The 24,492-nt window shown below is 38.0% G+C and overlaps 1 protein-coding gene across 1 annotated transcript in view; it reads left to right on the forward strand.

The window, feature by feature from the left end:
• The first annotated feature begins 18,210 nt into the window (after positions 1-18,210).
• The window catches only part of EFCAB3 (EF-hand calcium binding domain 3), a 47,806-nt gene continuing 41,524 nt past the window's right edge, over positions 18,211-24,492 (forward strand). Inside the window, exons 1-2 of the mRNA XM_070388858.1 lie at positions 18,211-18,284; positions 23,818-23,871. Of these exons, the coding sequence (XP_070244959.1) occupies positions 18,218-18,284; positions 23,818-23,871 (121 nt within the window). The 5' untranslated portion in view covers positions 18,211-18,217. The remainder of the gene's footprint in view (positions 18,285-23,817; positions 23,872-24,492) is intronic.

Raw genomic sequence — 24,492 nt, forward strand, 5'->3', positions numbered from 1 at the left:
AGATGAGACAGAAGAAACTTTGTTACTGTTACTTGTGTTTTCATTTGGAAGTGAGAGACTTCTCTCTTTTCTATTCATTCAGTGATTAAATATTTTTTTATTTTAATAGCTACACAGCTAAATCGTTAGGTAGTCCTCTGAAAATGCACCCCACATCCTAAGTTCCTCCCCCAGTAGCTCTCCCACAGTCCAGCAACTAAATTGTAAACATGTAAGAGCCAGGAAGATTTTGGACCATGTGCTTATATTGTCAGTACCCATTCTGATTGGTCAGTGTCCCAGTGAGTTACTTCCTCAAAAGTTTCACCTTCTGGGCACCTGTGTAGACTCACCCACAAAGACCCTAGAGGCCAGCCTGTGCTTCAACTGTACCTCCTGCCTAATTCCAGAGACCTCAACATATAGACATTCTTCCCCTGCCCCATAGTTCCCATCCCTCATTGTTCCCCAGGCAAGAGAGCCTCAGTTCAGTTCAGTCACTCAGTCATGTCTGACTCTTTGTGACCCCATGGACCGCAGCACGCCAGGCTTCCCTGTCCATCACCAACTCCCAGAGCTTACTCAACTTATGTCCATCGAGTCGGTGATGCCATCCAACCATCATCCTCTGTCATCCCCTTCTCCTCCTGACTTCAATCTTTCCCAGCTTCAGGGTTTTTTCTAATGAGTCAGTTCTTCACATCAGGTGGCCAAAGTACTGGAGCTTCAGCTTCAGTATCAGTCCTTCCAATGAATATTCAGGACTGATTTCCTTTAGGATGGAATGGTTGGATCTCCTTGCAGTCCAAGGGACTCTCAAGAGTCTTCTCCAACACCACAGTTCAAAAGCATCAATTCTTAGGCACTTAGCTTTCTTTATGTTCCAATGCTCACATTCATACATGACTACTGGAAAAAAACATACCTTTGACTAGAAGGACATTTGTTGGCAAAGTAATGTCTCTGCTTTTTAATATGCTATCTAGGTTTGTCATAGCTTTTCTTCCAAGAAGCAAGCGTCTTTTAATTTCATGGCTACAGTCACCATCTGCAGTGATTTGGAGCCCAAGAAAACAAAGTCTGTCCCTGTGAGAGAGCCTACACATCACTAAGGAAGTTAGTGACCCTAGCGGCAGAACTGGCACCCTGGGCAGCAAATGCTCAATGCCTCCTGTGAATCCTCCCACATACACCTGAGGCTGTGACTACTCACTGTGTCTAGCATCCCCCCGCCCAGCTGCTCTCAGGGGCCAGTTGTGAGAAATGCAACATTCTTAGGATATTGGCCCCAAGAAAGCAGGATAGAGATGCAGGAAGAAGCAGATGGACTGTAATGGAGATGACTGCCTGCATATGCCAGGTGCTGAGGGTTCTGTGCACTCTGCAGACACTCCTGCCACAGAATGGAGGCCTCTCCCCAGAGGCAGATAACACCTGTGGGGATGAGTTAGGCTGGTAGGTGTCCATTGCTCTCTGTCTCTGTTGAATTTCACCTCCATTTATGAAAAGATTTTGTTTAGAGAACAATTTTTTTTTTCATTTCTGTATTATGTTACTTCTTGGGTTGCTACCTGTCTTTAATGTCATCCCTTTTTAGGATCTATCATTAGATCTAAACATATACTTGTAGGAATACGTCTGGGCCTAGAGCATAGGCAAGGAAAAAAGAAAAAGGCAGAGGAGTCAAAGTGCCATTAAAGAAGAGAAGAATGAGAAGAAGGAATCTTGTGTGTGTGTGTGTGTGTGTGTAGCCTGCATCAACTACTGCTGTGTGTTCTACATAAAGGATAGATTGAGAACAATCCTTATCTTTTGTTATAATTTGAAAGTGAAATAGAATAATTTTCTAGGTGAATTGTGTAAAATGTCTTATAAAATGACAAGAGTTTGTCCTTTTTCTTTTGACTTGAATTTTACCATATCTTTCAGGAGATGGAAAGGTATATAAGAAAAGATTACTGAATAGTGTGAAACCTCTCAAAGGTAAGAATCATGAGAATAGCATCTAAAATTTATTGTGTTTTGCATCTACTTTTTAAAATGTCTGATTAGAATTTTGCTCTTTTAATGTTCCACTGATGTACTGATGCTGAATTTAGGCCGGGTAACCTACTATTCTTCTTTGGGTATAAGTACATTTGAAGAACTCATTGTTAGTAACATGTAGCAAGTTTGAAATCTTTATTTCATTAGGTTGGTTATCTTTATCACAGTTCATATGGTTATCTAATTCTTTTTTTCACCCATGATTACTTCAATTAAAAGCTACAGCACAGTGTTAAGAGAGCATTTTCTCTTCTTGACTCCAATACTAACTCTCTGGGTTCACTTAAATGGCCAGTGTTTCACCCTCCACTTAGGGTGAAACTCAAAGATAGAATCCACTTAAAGACATAATCTTCCACTTCTTGGACTTGCTTATATTTCTTATGTACATCCTCTTCTTTCCTAAGGGAAAAAAATCAGTGTCAATAAACTGGACACTCTAATGAAGAACATGGGAATTCAGCCTGAGAAAGAGGACTATGAAGATTTTCGGACCCATCTGCCGGTTGATGGTAAGTGTTTCAGATACCACTGTAGCTAGGGGGAACCTTAGGGTTTCTACATAAGAGCTTCTGAAAGCAAACCTCTTTTTTAATCTCTTTTGAAAACTTATGAAATATTTCAAACATATATAAAAATGGAGACAATATAACAAATACAGGCTAAAGTTAACAGATGTTATCATTTTGCACGCACCTTCCTTCCCTCATTCTCTCCCTCCCATGTATACCTTTTCTTAAGTAAGATAAAGTTTCATTAATGACCCAATAAGACCAATTAACCTTGATAAAAGTGTCAAAAAGGCAAAGTTAGGATAATTCATTAGGAAGAAATTGCTAAGGGATGAGCCCCAGTCCAAGATTCCCTTATTAGGGTCTAACAAAGCCAGTGGCCTTGAATTAAAAAAAAAAAGGCAAGTTTCTGTAAGAAAGCTAAATAGCACATCTTTCAGCAGAGCTAGTACATGCCGATCAAAGTGAACAAATTGCTCTTCTTCCTTCAGTGTTCTGTTCTCAGCTAGGGCTTGGCAGGTATAGCTAAGGTAGGCTGCGGCCACCAGTAAACATCTTCGACGTTACCCTTACCTATATCTGGGCTTAACATAGGAAACAGTTTTAGCCTAGCTTCTGGCCTTAACAGAGGAAACAGTTTTAGCCTATTTTTTAGTTTAAAACTTCACTCTCCTAGGTTTAACAATGCTGGTGATCATGGTCCCTATATATTAGCTAGGAGTCCTCAAAATGATTCCTACCAGAAAAGATATTATTACCAATAAATTATTTTTAGGATCCTTCATTCAATAACACAGTCAAAATTTTTTTCTAATCCAAAAGTGTGACTATTTTTGCACACTGAAATTCATTTGTCTAGCTAGCACGAACTATATGCAAAACCCTGAATGGTAGACAAATTATGCCTGGTAGTATAAAGGAAATGAAGGCATGGTCCCTGCTCTCATATAGTTTACAGTCCTGAAGGTTGGTGGTGGGGAACATAAGCAAAATTTAGAGAGTGGGAAGATAGCATACTGTTAAGCTTTAAGAGTCAGATGCTTATGTAAATAAATGACTTCAGGGTTTCAGATTCTATCTTGACCATTGAAATATGTTCCAGGTATTGGGTTTGAAAAAAGGGAGAGGCCTCTTTTAATAGTATAGATTTAGATTTATACTATTTATATAAATAGATTTAATAGTAATCCCTCTATTAGAAGGGATTGCTATTAAACTTGCTTCTTTACATTAAGGATTATTTGATACTATACAGAAAGTGATATTAATTAAATGAATGCTCATGCTAACATTTTGATCTTTCCTGTTTCTTGTGTATTTTGAGTTAAAAAAGTTACTAGAGAAAATCATGAAAAATAGATGAATTCCAATACTTTACAACTTAATTGTTTACAACTTACAACTTAAATGTTTTATAACCTTTTTCTCTAAGTTTTGAGTTGTGCCTGAATTGTCTTTTCTGACAGAGACTCAAATGGTTGATTTGGATGTGGCAATGGATGATGCAAAAGCTTTCATTGGTGAGTAAGCAGTTACGGGGAAAGGGAATTCATTATTAACTAAGACCTTAATGCTTTATTTTTTCAAAAAAGATGTTTTTAAACAGTCATTTTTTATTTGGGCTATTATTGACATGCTAAATTGACAAAAGACCCTGATGCTGGGAAAGACTGAAGGCAGGAGGAGAAGAGGACAACAGAGGACAAGATGGTTGGATGGCGTCACTGACTCGATGGACCTGAGTTCGAGCAGGCTCCAGGAGTTGGTGATGGACAGGGAAGCCTGGCATGCTGAGTCCATGGGGTCACAAAGAGTCAGACATGACTGAGCGACTGAGCTGAAATTGACTCCCTACAAATTTAATGTTAAATGTTTCTTTTATAATCTGATGTGGGATTTTCCCACATAGAGCTATATTATGTGATGTTTTTATCAATAATGTTTTCCACTTCACCATTGTTTAAACAACCAAAAACCCAGGTCTCCTGCATTGCAGGCAGATTCTTTACCAGCTGAGCCACCCAGGAAGCCCAAAATATAGGTCCACACTGTCCAATCTCAAGGTAAATTTTTGTAGGGTAGCTAGGAAATTCAATTACTGTGTCTAAAGACACAAGAGTTCAGGAAATTTAATGGCTGTTGACTTATATCTGGAATTATAAAAACTTTTCTTTTGCTTGATTTAAAAGTATGAATTCTATTTCTGACTCAATCCACCCACCCACATGTCCTTTGAATCTACATAGTTTAACAAATTTCATAGTCAGTGTGCTCATCTAATTAAAGATGATGCCACATAGGTAATCTGTTTCATAGTTTGAAATCTTTAGTCCATTCCTAAAATCGCTGTTGTTGTTCAGTCACTAAGTTGTGTCTGACTTTTTGCAGCCCCATAGACTGCAGCATGCCAGGCTCCTCTGTCCTCCACTGTCTCTCACAGTTTGCTCAAATTCATGCTGGTAATGCTATCTAACCACCTCATTCTCTGCCACCCCCTTTGCTTTTGTTTTCAGTCTTTCCCAGCATCAGAGTCTTTTCCTAAAATGAGTCCTAAAATTGTTACATATTAACAATTCCCATCTTTCCAAAGGAGAGAAGGTTACTGTCAGTGATCTGGACAATGTGATGAGGAGAATGGGGCTAGCACTCACTACTGAGGAGCAGAAGGAGCTGCTGAAAACTCTGCCAGTTCATGGTGAGGATTTAGCTCAGCCTGGGCTTGTGTGTGAAAACTGGTGAAATTATATATGTGTATTGTCCAATAAAACCTAAATTGTAAAATGCAATCCTCACACAAGAAGAAATCTTGTTCCTAACATTTTAATACAGAAAATTGACATCTTTTGTTGTTCAGTTGCTAAGTCGTGTGACTCCATGGACTGCAACAGACCAGGCTTCCCTGTCCTTCACTGTCTCCCAGAGTTTGCTCAGTCAGGTCCATTGAGTCAGTGATGCTATCTTTCACTAATATCCCACCATAAGGGCTAAATTATCCCATCTCTCTGGGAGCAATGCCTAATCTAAATCATGACCAAGTCAAAAAGGGAAGTCAAAGGAGAAACAGAAGGAAGGGAAAAGGAAGAAACAAAGAAGAAAGACTATTTTTAATTCAACAGATCAGTTCAGTTCAGTTGCTCAGTCGTGTCTGACTCTTTGCGACCCCATGAACTGCAGTATGCCAGGCCTCCCTGTCCATCACCAACTCCTGGAGTTTACTCATACTCATGTCCATTGAGTTGGTGATGCCATCCAACCATCATCCTCTGTCATCCCCTTCTCCTCCTGCCTTCAATCTTTCCCAGCATCAGGGTCTTTTCAAATGATTCAGCTCTTCACATTAGGTGGCCAAAGTATTGGAGTTTCAGCTTCAACATCAGTCCTTCCAGTGAACACCCAGGACTGATCTCCTTTAGGATGGACTGGTTGGATCTCCTTGCAGTTCAAGGAACTCTCAAGAGTCTTCTCCAACACCACAGTTCAAAACCATCAGTTCTTCGGTGCTCAGCTTTCTTTATGGTCCAACTCTCACATCCATACATGACCACTGGAAAAACCATAGCCTTGACTAGATGGACCTTTGTTGACAAAGTTATGTCTCTGCTTTTTAATATGCTATCTAGGTTGGCCATAACTTTCCTTCCAAGGAGTAAGCATCTTTTAATTTCATGGCTGCAATCACCATCTGCAGTGATTTTGGAGCCAGAAAAAAATAAAGTCAGCCACTGTTTCCACTGTTTCCCCATCTATTTCCCAAGAATAGGTAGATTTATATCAATGAAAGCTTCCTTCAGCTTTGGTTTCATTCTTACTTGAGGATAAAACAGAATAACTTCTAAACAAATGAGAAAGGAGTTTTTTTTCTTTTTCTCCTGAAATTATGGATGCTATGTTGTCTCTGTGCTGTCTTTGTTAATATTTCCATCGTTTAACCTATATTCTTAATTGTGTCTTATATTACAGCTGATGGAAAAGTATTTAAGAATAGATTGCTAAAAAGTGTGAAGGCCCTCAAAGGTGAGTGAAAAGTATGATGAAAGGACAAGTAAAAATAAAATCCTTAGTATTTTCTTTTAAATATTCCAAGTTTACTTCCTGCCAATATATTGATCCATTGTTATGACTCATAACCTATCATTCTTCTTTGTGTGCACTGCCCTTTAAGATACAAGTTAAAGTATATTACTGTAGGAAGTTTCTAACACTGTTTTCTGGATAGAACCACGTAAGTTGGTGGTTATTTCAATCAAAAATCATTAGACTGACCTGAAAGTAAAAGTGTAAGTCACTCAGTCACGTCTGACTCTTTTGACCCCCTGAACTGTAGCCCACCAGGCTCCTCCAGATTTTCCAGTCAAGAATATTGGAGTGCATAGCCATTCCCTTTTCCATGGGATCTTCCCAACCCAGGGACTGAACCCAGGTCTCCTGCATAGCAGGCATATTCTTTACCATCTGAGTTACCAGGGAAGCCCCAGGCTTACCTTTTCCTCTCTAAATGACCTCTCATGGAAAATGAAACAGAGTCCCCTGGATAGACATTAAGGAAGATATCCTATTTCCACTTTCTATACTAATTCAATGTAAACAATTATATTTTTAATTAGAAAAAATATTAAACACAAAATTATAAGAAAATTAATTCTACCACCTACAAAAATTGATATAAAGAAGTAAAAGCCAAGTCACAAGGATGTAATGTACAACATGGTGACTGTGGTGAAGAATACCTTATTTTATATTTAAAAGTTGCTAAGAAAGTAGATCTTAAAAGTTCTTACCACAAGGGGGTAAAATATGTAACTATGTGTGGTGATGGAGGTGAACTAGATTTATTGTGGTGATCACTTTGCAATATATACAAATATTGAATAATTACATTGTATACCTGAAATTAGTATGTTACATGCCAATTAGATCTCATTTTTTTAAAGTGGAAGTCTCCCACTTCCCAGTGATCTAATCCCTCTCCATACAGATAAACACTGTTTACTGTTTAGCTTTGTCTCAGTGGTTACCTTTCTGAATTTTTTCTTACTTTCAAATCTAAATCTTACAGGCAAATCTAAATCTTGGGAGAGATATATGTTAATAGTTTCTTTGTGCCCTTGCACTTTATTGTCCAATGAGGTTTCTGATGCATGATCATGATTGGCATTTTCCACTCTTAAGTGTCAATACTCTTGTTTTTATTCCATGCTCTGCTTTCCAAAGCACCAAGGGTCAAAATAAAAAAACTGGAATCTTTTGTGGAAAACATGGGAGTTAAACTCAAAGATGAGGAACTTGAGGAACTAATGACCCAACTGTCAGCTGATGGTGAGTGTCAGACATCTTTATGTTCTTCAGAGAAACACTGAGCCCTTGTATTAGAACTACTGTAAGTAGCCTTTTTAGTACAATAATAAAGTAAGTGTAATAGAAAGACTTAATCTTGACTCAAGAAGAAATATCATCTCCAAAAACACTTTTTAAAAAATACATTGGGAATGTCGTTGCAGGACTCAGCCATGCCTGGGAATACCACACACTTAATGAGTTAAAGAAAAATAAAATTTTAAATTTCATTCATAAGGGAACATGGTAATAAAGGAACATTTAAGAAAGTCAAAAGTCAGATGATGAACTAGGAGAAAATGGTAAGGTCCCTAAGGCATAAAAAGCCCTCATACATTGATTAAAACATACTGACAGTAGAAAAATAGGCAAATATTCATAAAAGAGGATATCTAAAAGTCCAATAACATATGAAAAGATATTTAACCTCACCAGTAATCATGAAAATACAAAATAAAGCAAAGCATGGGAATATTTTCAGTTCTCAGGTAAAAATTAATAAGACTGAGAACATTTAGTTCTGGTGAGAGTATGGGGAAAGGGACTTACTGATAAATTTGGGTGAAAGTTGCCATTGCTCTTGGAAAATCATTTGGCAGTACTTTGGGGGGAAAAAACATCCCTTTTCCCTGGTGAATCTAGCCTACATGCTTGATCTATAATATATGGTATTTCTTTTTGCTGAGGTCTGGTCTGGTCCCTAATTCTGGTCAGGGCATAGACTTGGATTACCGTGGTATTGAATGGTTTGCCTTGGAAACGAACAGAGATCATTCTGTCCTTTTTGAGACTGCATCCAAGTACTGCATTTCAGATTCTTTTGTTGACCATGATGGCTAGTCCATTTCTTCTAAGGGATTCCTGCCCACAGTAGTAGATATAATGGTCATCTGAGTGAAATTCACCCATTCTAGTCCATCTTAGTTAACTGATTCCTAGAATGTTGATGTTCACTCTTCTCATCTCCTCTTTGACCACTTCCAATTTGCCTTGATTCATGGGCCTAACATTCCAGGCTCCTATGCAATATTGCTCTTTACAGCATTGAACCTTGGTTCTATCACCAGTCACATCCACAACTGGGTATTGTTTTTGCTTTGGCTCCATCCCTTCATTCTTTCTGGACTTATTTCTCCACTGATCTCCCGTACCATTTTGGGCACCTACTGACCTGGGGAGTTCATCTTTCAGTGTCCTATCTTTTTGCCTTTTCATACTGTTCATGGGGGTCTCAAGGCAAGAATACTGAAGTGGTTTGCCATTCCCTTCTCCAGTGGACCACATTCTGTCAGACCTCTCCACCATGACCCGTCCATCTTGGGTGGACCCATGCGGCATGGCTTAGTTTCACTGAGGTAGACAAGGCTGTGGTCCATGTGATCAGATTGGCTAGTTGTCTGTGATTGTAGTTTCAGTCTGTCTACCCTCTGATCCCCTCTCTCACTGCCTACCATCTTACTTGGGTTTCACTTACCTTGGACATGGGGTCTCTCTTCACGGCTGCTCCAGTAAAGTGCAGCTGCCACTCCTTATTGTGGATCACAATAAACTGTGGAAAATTCTGAAAGAGATGGGAATACCAGACCACCTGACCTGCCTCCTGAGAAACCTGTATGCAGGTCAGGAAGCAACAGTTAGAACTGGACATGGAACAACAGACTGATTCCAAATAGGAAAAGGAGTACGTCAAGGCTGTATATTGTCACCCTGCTTATTTAACTTCTATGCAGAGTACATCATAAGAAACGCTGGGCTGGAGGAAGCACAAGCTGGAATCAAGATTGCTGGGAGAAATATCAATAACCTCAGATATGCAGATGACACCACCCTTATGGCAGAAAGTGAGGAACTAAAGAGACTCTTGATGAAAGTGAAAGAGGAGAGTGAAAAAGTTGGCTTAAAGCTCAACATTCAGAAAACTAAGATCATGGCATCCAGTCCCATCAGTTCATGGGAAATAGATGGGGAAACAGTGGAAACAGTGTCAGACTTTATTTTTGGGGGCTCCAGAATCACTGCAGATGGTGACTGCAGCCATGAAATTAAAAGACGCTTACTCCTTGGAAGGAAAGTATGACCAACCTAGACAGCATATTAAAAAGCAGAGACATTACTTTGCCAACAAAGGTCTGTCTAGTCAAGGCTATGGTTTTTCCAGTGGTCATGTATGGATGTGAGAGTTGGACTATAATGAAAGCTGAGCGCCGAAGAATTGATGCTTTTGAACTGTGGTGTTGGAGAAGACCTTTGAGAGTCCCTTGGACTGAAAGGAGATCCAACCAGTCACCCTAAAGGAGATCAGTCCTGGGTGTTCATTGGAAGGACTGATGCTGAAGCTGAAACTCCAATACTTTGGCCACCTGATGTAAAGGACTGACTCATTTGAAAAGACCCTGATGCTGGGAAAGTTTGAGGGCATGAGGAGAAGGGGACGACAGAGGATGAGATGGTTTTATGGCATCACCGACTCAATGGACATAGGTTGGGTGGATTCTGGGAGTTGGTATGGACAGGGAGGCTTGGCATGCTGCAGTTCATGGGGTCACAAAAGTCAGACATGACTGAGTGACTGAACTGACTGAGTGGTCCCTATTCCATCACTAACTTGCTGACAATTTAACCCTACTGAATCTAAGTTTCTTCACCTGTAAAACAAGGGGTTGAATTAAATTATTTTCTATGGTAACTTCTTGCCCTGAAATAATTTAGATAATGCATATAAAGGTCTTACTTGGTGTCTAGAATACTCAGTAAATGTTGGTCATGATGACAGTGGTAGTGGTGAAGATGACAGGGAAGATGGAGAAAATGTTGAAGAAGAAAAGGAAATTCTGTGATCTATGAATCAATATTGCTTGTTATATAAGTCCTAAAAGAATAAATATTTGTTCCAAATTATGACCTTCATATAAATACATAAGGTAAAAATACAACTTAGAACATTTTACATGAAATAGCACTGAGCTCACTGGCTTCCTTCTCCACTTCTCCTGTTCTTATTCCTGGCAACTTTAATATCCTCTGTATAGATCAGAGGCCATAGACCTCTTCCACAGTCTGATGAATTGGACCCCTTCTGAAAAATAATATTTTTAAATGCATAAAATGAAATACATAAAATTACCGAGAAGCTAATAAAAATGCAATTTATGAAAACACTAGTGGAAGAAAGTATTAGTACTTATTAATACATTAAACAGTTTCTGGTGTGATCACTCACCTAGAGCCAGACATCCTAGAATGTGCAGTCAAGTGGGCTTTAGGAAGCATCACTACAAGCAAAGCTAGTAGGGGTGATAGAATTCCAGTTGAGCTATTTCAAATCCTAAAAGATGGTGCTGTGAAAGTGCTGCACTCAATATGCCAGCAAATTTGGAAAACTCAGCAGTAGCCACCGGACTGAAAAAGATCAATTTTCATTTCAATCCCAAAGAAAGGCAATGCCCAAGAATGCTCAAACTACCCCACAATTGCACTCATCTCACACACTACAAAGTAATGCTCAAAATTCTCCAAGCCAGGCTTCAACAGTACGTGAACCATGAACTTCCAGATGTTCAAGCTGGTTTTAGAAAAGGCAGAGGAACAAGAGATCAAATTGCCAACATCCGCTGGATCATGGAAAAAGCAAGAGAGTTCCAGAAAAACATCTATTTCTGCTTTATTGACTATGCCAAAGCCTTTGACTGTGTGGATCACAATAAACTGTGGAAAATTCTGAAAGAGATGGGAATACCAGACCACCTGACCTGCCTCTTGAGAAACCTGTATGCAGGTCAGGAAGCAACAGTCAGAACTGGACATGGAACAAGAGACTGGTTCCAAATAAGAAAAGGAGTACATCAAGCCTGTATATTGTCACCCTGCTTATTTAACCTCTATGCAGAGTACATCATGAGAAACGCTGGGCTGGAAGAAGCACAAGCTGGAATCAAGATTGCCGGGAAAAATATCAATAACCTCAGATATGCAGATGACACAACCTTTATGGCAGAAAGTGAAGAAGAACTAAAGAGCCTCTTGATGAAGGTGAAAGAGGAGAGTGAAAAAGTTGACTTAAAACTCAACATTCAGAAAAATAAGATCATAGCATCTGGTCCCATCACTTCATGGCAAATTGATGGGGAAATAGTGGAAACAGTGTCAGACTTTATTTTGGGGGGCTCCAAATCACTGCAGATGGTGACTGCAGCCATGAAATTAAAAGATGCTTGCTCCTAGGAAGAAAAGCTATGACCAACCTAGACAGCATATTAAAAAGCAGAGACATTACTTTGCCACCAAAGGTCTGTCTAGTCAAAGCTATGGTTTTTCCAGTAGCCATGTATGGATGTGAGAATTGGACTATAAAGAAAGCTGAGCACCAAAGAATTGATGCTTTTGAGTGGTGTTGGAGAAGACTCTTGAGAGTCCCTTGGACAGCAAGGAGATCCAACCAGTCCATCCCAAAGGAAATCAGTCCTGGATATTCATAGGAAGGACTGAGGATGAAGCTGAAAATCCAATACTTTGCCCCCTGATGCGAAGAACTGACTCATTGGAAAAGACCCTGATGCTGGGAAAGATTGAAGGTGGGAGAAGGGGATGACAGAGGATGGGATGGTTGGATGGCATCACTGACTCAATGGACATGAGTTTGAGTAAACTCCGGAGATGGTGAAGGACAGGGAGACCTGGAATGCTGCAGTCCATGGGGTTGCAAAGGGTTGGACACAACTGAGCTACTGAACTGAACTGAACTGAACAAACTCTAGTACCAGGTCTAATAATTATTGTCATTTTAAAGTAGTGAAGAGTATAAGTAACTTTTCAATATATTTGCATCGACTGTCATGTGATATGATAATGGTAGTGATTTTTTATTATCAATAGTAACAAAGTCACAGGTTCTTCTACTACTACTATGGTTTGTGGACTACATGAATAATTAAAGAAAATGCTAAATTTAAGTTAGTGATTAATGAATATAAAGATGTTTTACAGGGAGTCCTTCAGCTTGAATGGAAAAAAATCTATATATACAGGATCCACGGACCCCAGATTAAGACTCTTGTTATGGGATTTCCCTTCAGTTCAGTGGGTTAGAGTCTATGCTTTCATTGCAGGGGACACAGGTTAGACCTCTGTCAGGGAGCTAAGATCCCACATGCCACAGGGTGCAGCCAAAAAGAACCAAAAAACCAAAATTAAAAAAAAGAACTCCTGATATAGATCACCGATCTAACGTCCTGACCTGCTGTTCCTTGACCTCTTTAACTTCAATCATCTTTTCCTTTGATGACCTGAATCTTGTCCTTGCCTAATACTTCATCACCCTGAAAATATTTATTTTATGTATGCACTGTCTACCCATTATCCTTCATTTACTATGCAAGCTGTTCTACCATAACACAATGTAGGAATGCCGGAGAAATCTCCCATTCTGTGAAAGTACACTGAAGTAACTGAGCTTATGGGGGAAACGGGGAAAGCCCATTCAAAATCTATGCCAATTTGTAAGCAGAGCACTAACAAAAGCAATAGTTGATACTGTGTGAAGAAGTTTGAAAAGCCCAGGTAAATAGCTCAGAGCACCTGGAAGCCATTCAAAAATACACACATACACACAACCCAAAAAAAGAGTTGGAAAGCTGACATGCAGCTCTGAAATAATGTAGATGGAAGTAGAATTCTGAGTCAATGAACCTGATTGCCCCTCATACATTATAGGCACTTATTTTTTAATTTTATTAAAATAGAGCTGAGAGGGCCCCTACTATAGCCAGTCCAGGGTTTTGGGTTTTTTTTTTTTTTTCCTGCTGAGGTTTATAATTATGATTCTCTTACTTAGGAAAAATTATGTATGAACTAATACAACTTCCACATTATTGTGACGTTATTCCATTTACCAGTTGAATATAAAGCATTGGTGCTATTGAACATGGGGTGTAGCCGAGCAGAATGTAGAAATCCAACTGCAGCTAGTCCCCATCCTTCTGGAGGCCTTCAGTGCCTTACTTCAGCCAGTCTTCCATTATTCAGCCCCTCCCCGTATGTCCTTGTTCGCTTCCTTAAATTAGGTTCAATACTTCAACATCATATAACCTTAAAAACTCTCAAAACTCCTAACAAACTTGCTTGGCAAAAACCCAGCCATCGCCTTACTCTATGCTTGCTCCTGAAAAGCTTTAACGTTGAAGAAAATCACAAAACTGCACGAATAGAACTCACTTGAACACATTGGCCATGAATATCAAGTCAGTCCTTAATGAAGCCAAAGTCCCTACTACCTTTTCCAACTAAATTCACTTTTCTCACTCTCAGAGATAATTTCACCCCTTCTCTCTTCAAATTTCCAACACCTCATCTCAGACTTCATAGAGGAAGAAGATTCAGTTAGATAAAAATAACCTCATTTTCCTCCTTGATATTTATGAACCCACCTATATCTATGCCCGCATACCCTGCTCTCATCTTGTTATAAAGGAATCTCTGCCCCCACTGTGAGCCAACCCTTCCATTTGTGCCTTGAATCTCATTTCCACTTACCTTTTCCAAGACTTAACTGCTGTGATTTTGCTCTCTCTCTCCTGCATCATCAGTTTCTCCCTTTCTACTAGATCCCTGCATTCCATTGACAGGGAGTTGTGTCTCTTATTCCTCTTGTCCCTGGCCAGCTACTACTAGATTAGTTCCTCTTCACAGCAGAACCTCTCAAAAAGCTGTCATTACTCATTATCTTTACTTCCTAACCTCCCATTCACTCTCCATTGCTCGCTTCCCTGCCAGGGAGCTGAACCAACTCTCAATCATCAGTGACCTATCTCTTAACAAGCTTCATGATCAATTTTCTGTTCTTATTTACTTGATATCTCAGCTGTGGCCATAGTGACCATCCCCTCTTTATTGAAACATTTTTTATTTCAGACTTTCAAAGCTCCATATCTATCTGATTTTCTTCTTTTTTCACTGACAACTTCTTCTCAGTTTCCTTTTCTGATTCTTCCTCCCTTCAAGATCTCTGAATAATGAAGTGCCCCAGGGCTAGACCCTTAGCTTCTTTTTTGAAAGTCTACATCCTCTTTTTATGAGATTGCATCCAGTCTCATTGGGCGGCATATTGTCTTTGACCTGATAAAAGCAAATTTATATCTCCAGGGCAACCTCCCTAAGTCAGGAACGGTATATCAAACTAGTTATTTGATATCTCCACTTGGATGTCCAAAAGGCACCACAGATTTAATGGACTTCTTTAATTCCCCTAAAAAGTCTCAAGCCCTCTCCTCCGCCTCCCCGCCCCCATTTCAGTAATGTCATTTCATCTATCCTGTTGCTGTTTTCGGAGGGAAGGGGGAAGAAAGACTAGATTTCATTCTTTTTCCCCCTCTTATTCCACATTCAAATCTAGGCTGTACTTGAGAAATAGGTCCAAAATCCACGCATTATCACCATCTTTACTGCTGCAACCATAGCCCTAGCCAGCACCATCTCTTTCCTGGGCCACTAATACAGACTACTATCTAGTCCTCATTCTTCCAATTTCCCCATCTGGCATACACCAGCCAAAGTGATCCTTTGAAAGCTGAAATCATAAATTACTCCCCTTCTTCTAGGCCTCCAGACATTCATTGCAACCAGAATAAAATCCAAGCTTTATCATCATGGCCTACAAGGCCCTGCATAATTTGGCACCTTTCACACTGGCTTTTTCTCTATCTCTCAATCGTGTCAAATTCATTCCCATTTTAAGCCTATTGCACATACCATTTTTCTGCTTGGAATGTTCTTCTCTCAGTTCTTCACATGACTCTCCTCATCATTCAGGCCTCAACCCAAATAGATACACATCAGAGAGGGCTTTCCTCAGCCCCCCTGTCTAAAGCAATCCCACCCACTATTACTCTTTACTTATATTGCCCTGTTTCATCTTTTTTTAAACTTTTTTTCTTTATAGGTTTTTTTTTTTTTTTTTTTATTTTGCACTGTTTCATCTTTGATAGCATCTTAACAATACCTCAAAAAAACAGTACCTTTCTGCTCACTTGTTTACCTGCTCATCGTCTGTTTCCCTCCACCAGATTGTATACTCCATAACAGCAAGAACTCTGCCAGTGTGTTTACTTCCGTATCCCTGAAGCCTAGCAAAGTGCCTTGCACACAAAAGGTACTCCTAAGTGCTTGTTGTTTAGTCACCAAGTCATGCCCGACTCTTTTGTTACCCCATGGACTGAACTGTAGCCCATGAGGTTCCTCTGTCCATAGGATTTCCCAGGCAAGAACACTGGAATGGGTTGCCATTTCCTTCTCCAGATCTTCCCAATGCAGGGATCAAACCTGCATCTCTTGTATGGGCAGTTAGATTCTTTTCCACTGAGCCACCAGGGAAGCAAAGTGTTTGTTGATAAATACTCAGGGTTAGGTTTATTTGTCCTGTCTCCCTACACTTTCTTGTAACCAAACACTTCGTTTTAAATTTTTATTTATTTATTTTATTTATTGTTGGCTACGCTGGGTCTGCTGCTGTGTGCAGGCTTTCTCCAGTTGCATGAAGTGGGAGCTACTCTTCCTTGCGGTGCTTGGGCTTCTCATTGCAGTGGCTTTTCTTGTTGTGGAGCACAGGCTCTAGGCTCATAATCTCAGTAGTTGTGTCACATGGGCTTAGTTGTTCCACGGCATGTAGAATCTCCCCAGACCTGCCACCAGGAAAGTCCTACCAATCACTTATTAATTTAGCTTTATTCTAGTAGCCTCTAAAAGCAAATAGGAAAATAAAAGAATGATTTATTACAGACTGCAAGCTTTGTTTCTAATACTGTTATCTCTAAGGATAAGTTCATAAAATTCTAAGGAAAATTAGAAAAAAAGATGACTGAATTCATACTTTCAGAACTTTATGCATCCTAAGTGTGAATCTCAGTAACATTAGCTTCTCTGATTATGAAGTTTATTTCCCTTTCCTTACAGGTAATAGTACAGTTGGTCTGAATGATTTGATGGATGCTATCAGTTACATCAAGGGTGAGTTGCAAGCTATGATGAAAAGATATTATAAATAGCATCTTAATATTTTGCAATTGGTGAAGAAAAATATATTCCCTTATAAATGTTTAAATTCTTTCATATGTGTTCCATTTTTGTGGATGCTGCTAAAATTCAGTAAATTACATTTAATATGGGCTTATATGTCAATATCCATTAAATTCTCTGAAATTTCCCCCGAAGAATTCTTCAACATAGTTATAGATCTCAGGAGCCACGGAACTATTCCTTTTCCCCATGGCCCCAATCGTAGAAATGTATCCTCTGGAAATAATTTAATTGAATAAAAGAAAAAAAAATCTCTTCCTAAAGACCTTCAGAGAAATTTGAAACAGCCTAAATATCTAACAGTTATGGGAATTACCACATCAACCATGGTAAGTTAGGCTTATGGGATATCATGTGTTGAAATTTTAACTGTAAAAATTATGTAGCAACTTGGAAACAAGTTTATGAAGTAATTAAATTACACTAGGTGGGAAAAGCAGAATACAAAGATATATGTATGTTAGGTTTCCACATTATAAAAATATAGCTTTATTGTTAAAGACCAGAAATGGACTATGAAAAACTAAAAATGGTTTTGTGGTAGGGTGGTGTAATTATATTTTTCCCACTTTATAATAATCTTAAATGTTATTACATTATTTTTACAATGAATGAGAAAAAAATTACTTCTATGTTGAGATGAATGAAATTCTTGAAATGCTAAGTGCTCAGAGAAGCAAACTATAGGCAAACATTTCCTTTTCCCCCTTTTCCTTTTTCATACTACGTTAACTTTTTTTTTTAATTGGAGGATAATTGCTTTACAATGTTGTGTTGGCTTCTGCCATATAACATGAATCAGCCATAAGTATACATATATCCCCTTCTCTTAAACTTTCCTCCCACCACCCCTATCTACTCCACCCTCCTTCCCCATAAATCACAGAGCACTGGGTTGAGCACCCTGTGTTACACAAAGACTTCTCGAACTTTTTTTTTAATAAATTAAATACTGTCTATAGATAAAACTTAATTTCCCTGTAGGGTGGGAGGAAGAGAAAAAAAACCTATATATAGCTTAATTTGCTACATTCAATTTTGCAATAACCCATCATCAAATTCTTTTTTGTAACCACTTTCTGATTGATTTTCTGAACCAGAACTTAAAACAGGAATTTTTCTGATTTTCCTGATTATTCTGGATACATATAGGTAATGTTATATGTAAGCACAAATGGTGTTTTTAATCTTTTGTAGATAGTCATATAATATTTCTGCAACTTATTTCTCACCTTTTCTAAGGAGAGGTGATTGATATCCCGGACTTAGACAACTTTCTAATGAGCGAGGGGATTGAGCTCAGTGAAGAAGAAATGAAGAAACTGATGCCTCATTTGATATTCAATGGTGAGTTGTTTTTTTTTTTTTAATTCTGTTGTCTTCCTAGAAGTTATCTTGTATGTAAGATCCTTAGAAATGATCCTTATCTTTTGTATCACTTAAAACAATGCTTTTCAAACTGGAATATGCATATGAATCACCTGGGCATCTTTTGAAAATGCAGATTGTGATTCAGGTCTGAAGTATAGCCTAAGAAATCCTGCATTTCTAACAAGCTCCCAGATAGTGGCAACATGGCTGATCCAAGGTCCACACTTGGCCTGTCAAGGATCTAAAAGATGGAGAAACGATATATTAAGATTGTGCCTGGCCTTTCATTTCTTAAGTCACAAGTACAACCAATTTATTATGTACCTGAGGGCATGATTCCATCCCCAAAACAAGAAGGAAAAATATTGGAGTAATTGAAATTAGCAAATAAAAATGAGTATTAGGGAGAGTATTAAGGAAAGCAGGGTACTTAGGGACTGGTTGGTTTGCTTATTGATTTTTATTATTACTTATTGAGTCTAGTTGCATGATTTATCTGCTGGCTTTGCATTTTATAATTACTTTAGCTTAGTCTTTTTACTTCTATTACTCTCTTTGTTGTTCTGATACAAATTAAGAAAGAAAAAGATGATCTAGGGAGTAGCATTTTAGCGGGGGGCAGTTCTAACTAGAATGGTATATCTAGAAAGCTTATGCACAGCTCTGGCTTTGAATGCAAAGATTGTATGTTGATTTATTCAAATAACAAACATTATTTGATCACTGAATATGTCTAGGAACTAAAATGGTAAGGAAGGGAGTACATGTGCTAAGCCCAACTGACAATAGGAAATAAAATACAACCATTATGTTCTCAAACCATGGTTTTAATAAATTTGAACCAATTCATTGCAAACATCAGTTTCTATTTTTTCCAGTTTATCATTTCTTCTTATTCAGGAAGATATACCATCTCCCTCTCCTCTTCAGTTGAAGAGGTTCTTCATACCCCTTCCAAATCCATTCCTCTTGACCTGATTTTCTCCCACTTCTTCAAAAAATATTTTTTATAGAGAGATAGTTGGTATATTGTATTAGTTTCAGCTGTACAATGTAATGATGCAATATTTGTAGAAAAGTTATTTATTTCATAATTCAACACTTTTGGTTTCATCTACTTCTCTCTACTTATAAAGTAGCATATACTCTTCCATTCCTTTTAAAAACTAACCTTGACTTGGTTCTGGTTCTTCTGCCTTATAATTATGACCATTCATTCATCCCTCATTTCTTTCAGCCACTTCCTAAGTGGTCTTGAGGTGCTGTTTCTGCTTCCAGACTTTACATTCTGTCTTTGAATCCCTGCAAATGGCTTCCCCCCTCATGTAGTCCCCAACTACTGAAATAGCTCTCAGAATCGAAAATAATCAATGACTTCCTTTCCCAGCTCCACTTATTCTAACTTCCTAATGTAGAAACAATCCAGGGCTTATTTTTCAGTCTTCTCAGTTTTAATTCCTTCCCTCCCTCGACCATACTTGACTATTACGCGAGCTATCAACTCTCCAGGCTAGCAGTTCTCAAATCATAATCCAGGAACACTTCTGTCTTTCAGGGGGTCCATGAGATCACAACTATTTTTAAAATAACAATAAAACACTATTTGCCTTTATTAAAGAGTCAGACACAATTGAGCAACTAACACTTCACTTTCTTTTCACTTTTCCCACTAAATTTTTTAGGAAACTTATTTCTATTTTTCATTTTCAATTGATATATATTTTTTCACTAAAAAGTATGTTACCATATTCAGAATTTTTTAAGAATATAAAGAGGTTCTGAGACCAAAATGTCTGAGAACCTTTGCTGTCTGGGTTATTTGCTGTCACTACTGTTGCAGTGTTTCCAGCTGACTGCTACATCTTTCTTCCTTTGTATCTTACCAAGACCTTAGACTTCTTTCGCAGGAGAAAAGTGAACTTTTTCTTAAATATCAGATGCGCACAGTTGAGTTAATCAAATTCATCAGTATAGCGCAGTATCACCATTGTTCCATGAAAGGACCTTTGTGTTTTATTACAGTAAGTTCCCTACGCATGAACGAGTTCCATTCTGAGAGCGTGTTTGTAAGTCCAATTTGTTTGTAAGTCCTACAAAGTTAGCCTAGGTGCCCAGCTAACACAATTGGCTATATGGTAGTGTACTGTAATAGGTTTATAATACTTTTCACATAAATAATATATAGAAAACAAGCAAACACAAAAAATAAAGAAAACGTTTTTAATCTTATATACACTACCTGGAAAAGTACAGTACAGTACCAGCTATATCACAATTGCTTTTATGCTTGCTTCCAGACATGCTGGATTTGAAATAAAGATGCTATACTACTGTACTCTGTACAGTACTGTACAGTAAAGTACACAAAAACACAGCCACTTGTCGAGGATGTATGCATGTGACAATATACCCCAGACCTGTGAACTAACTTACATAATTAGACATTTGAACACATATTCAAATCTTTGAAAGTTTGCAAATTGAAGGTTTGTATGTAAAGGACTTACTATATTTTTCCTGTTACCTCCTATTTCCACTTCTATTTCTTTTCCCCCATCATAAGTCCATTCTCTATTATATCTAATACTTATCCTACCAACCCACTTTCCTCAGGTTTATTTAGATATATGTATATCCCTTTAAAAATTCAATGTGTGTGGTATTTAATTTATTTAAGTGGTATCGTGTTATAAAACTATTTCTTTTTATCACTCAACATTTTTAATATCTTTATTGAGATATGGTTCACATAATATACAGCTCATTCACTGAAAGTATACAATGCAGTGGTTTTTAACATTCATGGATACGTGCAGCTGTCACCACAGTCATTCTCAAACATCTCCATCACCTCAGACAGAAGCGCTGTACCTTTAGCTTTCACTCCCTACCCTTCCATCCCTAAGCAATCATTAATCTACATGCTGTGTCTATAGGTGTGCTTTTCTGGACATTTCATATAAACGAAATCATATAATATATGGTCTTTTGTGACTGGCTTCTTTTGCTTAGTACATTTTCAAAATTCATGCATGTTGCAGCATTTATCAGTACTTTATTACTTTTAATGGCCAAATAATATTCTACTGTATGGATATGTCTCATTTCATTTATCCACTCATCAGTTGATAGACATTTGGATTATTTCCACCTTTTGGCTATTATGAACACGGTTGCTATAAACATTTGTGTGCAACTTTTGGTGTGGATGTACTTCATTTTTCTTGGGTACATACCTAGGAGTGAAGCTGCGGGGTCATAAGATAACTGTGCATTTAACCATTTGAGGAACAGACTGTTTTCCAAAGTGGCTGCATCATTTTGCATTCCCACCAGAAATGTAAAAAGGTTCTGATTCCTCCACTCCCAAATCAATACTTGTTACTATCTGACTTTTTTATTCTAGCCATCCTAGTGGATGTGAATCAGCACTATGTTTTTGAGGGACTTCCTGTTGGTCCAGTGGTAAAGAATCCGCCTTGCAATGCATGGGACATGGGTTCAATCCCTGGTTGGGGAACTAAGATCCCACATGTGGCAGAGCAACTAAGCCTGTGCACCACAACTTCTGAGCCTACGAGCCACAACTAGAGAGTCTGTGGGCTGAAATGCAAAACCCCTCATGACGCAATGAATAACCAATGCAGACAAATACTTTATACAAATTTTTAATAATTTTTTGAGACCCATGTTTCTATAAACCAGTCTAATTCTGGCTGTTGCAAAATATCCCTTCAATACAATTACTGAAATTTACCTACTCACTTCCTCAGTAATGAACACCAAATATGGCAACACTTAATTTTTTTTGTTTTTCAATACTTCTACTAACTATATGGTTTTACCTTTCACATTTAGATCTTTAATTCAGCTATATACCTCTGCATATGGTAAGACAAGGATCCAACTTGGGGTCTTTCCCCACATAGCAAGCAATTTTTCCAACACTGAACCAATTTGTGATACTATCATGTATAGAGGAAACCCAGAAATTCTCCTATATCCAGGGACTTTTGGGTAGGTTAGGGGAAGGACACATATTTGTCCTACTAACCCATAGTTCTGACTTGCCACTTTGAATTCTCTGCTTTGCATTCCTTCTACTATGCTCTTGTCTTTTTTTAATTCTGTTATTCCACTGGATGCTAATTCCATCATTTCTCAACTCAAGGCTGGGTTGGTAGCTTATTTTACTGAAACTGCTTAAAATTAAATAATAGGTCCTTATTCTCATAGATTCTGCTACAATTCCTGCTTTAGGGGAATTTTCACTTTTGTTTCTGTTCCTCAAGTTCCAGCCTCCCATTTTGTTGCTGAGGAGGGAAGACTGAAAATATATTCAGAGTTTGGGGAGAGGAAGAGAGAAAGAGATATATGCTGTTAGTCTTGAAACAAGAGTGTGTAATATTTTATAGACACCAAAAATTACTTCCTTGCCAGAATTCTTGAAGGTGCCATTCAGGGTTTCTTTTTGCCCCTTCTCACACGGGATGACATCATGAAAGAAACATTCAGTCCCACTTGTCTCACAGCTGCTCTTCTTCTAGCTTATTTTTAGTCTTTTCTCATGCAAGTGCTATTCTGTCCTAGATACAATATTTAAATCTCTAGATTTCTCATGCATTTGCATTAACTTCTCAGGTATCAACCACTGTTTCCTGTTTTTCTGGTCCTGTTCCCCTCCACATTTCCATCAGTGTCCTCCACTACTCAGACTGATTCCCCCTTAGCACTCTTTCTTAGGTCAAACTTATACTATCTCCCAACAAATTGTTAAGTCGTTAAAGGAAGGGATCCTATGTGCTAGGCTCTATGCCAAGTACTAAAGACACAAAGATGAATGAGTCAAAGCCTTTGTCCTCAAAGAGCTTATGGTCCAACAGAACAGACAGACACATAAAATGATTTTGATATAATGTAATAAATGTATGCAGAAGGTGCTAACGGAGCATTTAGTCAGGACTGGGGTTTCCTGGAGAAGACCTTAAGGTTGAACAAGTGTGAGAAGATCATTCAAGTCAGAGAAGCATACACTGTATCCTCGGGAGTAATACACTGTCATCTCAAATGGGTTGATTCTCAGGAAACACCTGTCAGAACAAAAAACAGAGCAAGTCCTTCTCTCCCTATTCCAACTCTGAGCTTTTGCCAACATAGTCTCTTCATAAAACGTCATTGATCTGAGTCTGAAAAACATACTGCCAGACTCAAGCCCTGGTTCTTTCTGTAATATCCTTTTTCCCATGTATCACCTTTGAGGTTTAATACCTTGAAACACAGAAAAGAAGAACTGCATTAAGGAAGTCGAGCTAGTTCTCTTATTGATCTATACTTTTTTCCATCATACTCACTTGAGAGATAATCCAATTCCAAGGCAAAACAGTATCTCTAGTTCTTCTAATTCATGGAAGAAGTTCCAATCTGCCATGTTGTTTTAATAATTTCATAACTTTTATCTGCTTTAATAACTTTTACATGGCTTCTATATCTGATTCAAAATGTTTTATAGAACATGGGAAGGTTAAAGTGCATTCAATAATGGATGGCCTGAAGAAGATTAAACGTGAGTAGAAATTTTTTGTTAGTAATTGATAATCTGATGCTGTGCATTTATTTTCATGTGTTTTCTTGGTTATAAAACTAGTACATAATATGTATACCTATGGCTGATTCATGCTGAGGTTTGACAGAAAAAAACAAAATTCTGTAAAGCAATTATTCAATTAAAAATAAATTTTAAAAAACTAATACATAGAATAGAAAATTTCTATAGTCACAAAATAAAAGAATGAAAAATATTTGAATAATCCTTAATTCTATCACCAGTGATAATCTATAATCTCACCACCCCAAATTTTTTTCATTATACATACACAACTTTTGTGCATTTAGCTTTAAAGTCTCACTTTCAATGTACTTTCCCATTTTCTTTTTAATATTAAAATCTTACCTATTGATGGGTGTGTCTGCTGGCCTAAAATTTCTTCTTGAATGCCTCTGAAATTTAATACATAATCTCAGTACTTTTAATGTGCAGGTCTTTTATCACATTTATGTCTAAAATAATTTTCCCAGTGCCACAATACTATGTTCTATAGTTACATAGAAAACAATTAATGGAAAGTTTGAAAATTATACTGTGAAATTGATCAGTAGAGGTAAGTAAAACTTGTCTTCTGCCCTC

This window comes from Bos mutus, chromosome 19, assembly GCF_027580195.1.
Source record: "Bos mutus isolate GX-2022 chromosome 19, NWIPB_WYAK_1.1, whole genome shotgun sequence".
NCBI lineage: Eukaryota > Metazoa > Chordata > Mammalia > Artiodactyla > Bovidae > Bos > Bos mutus.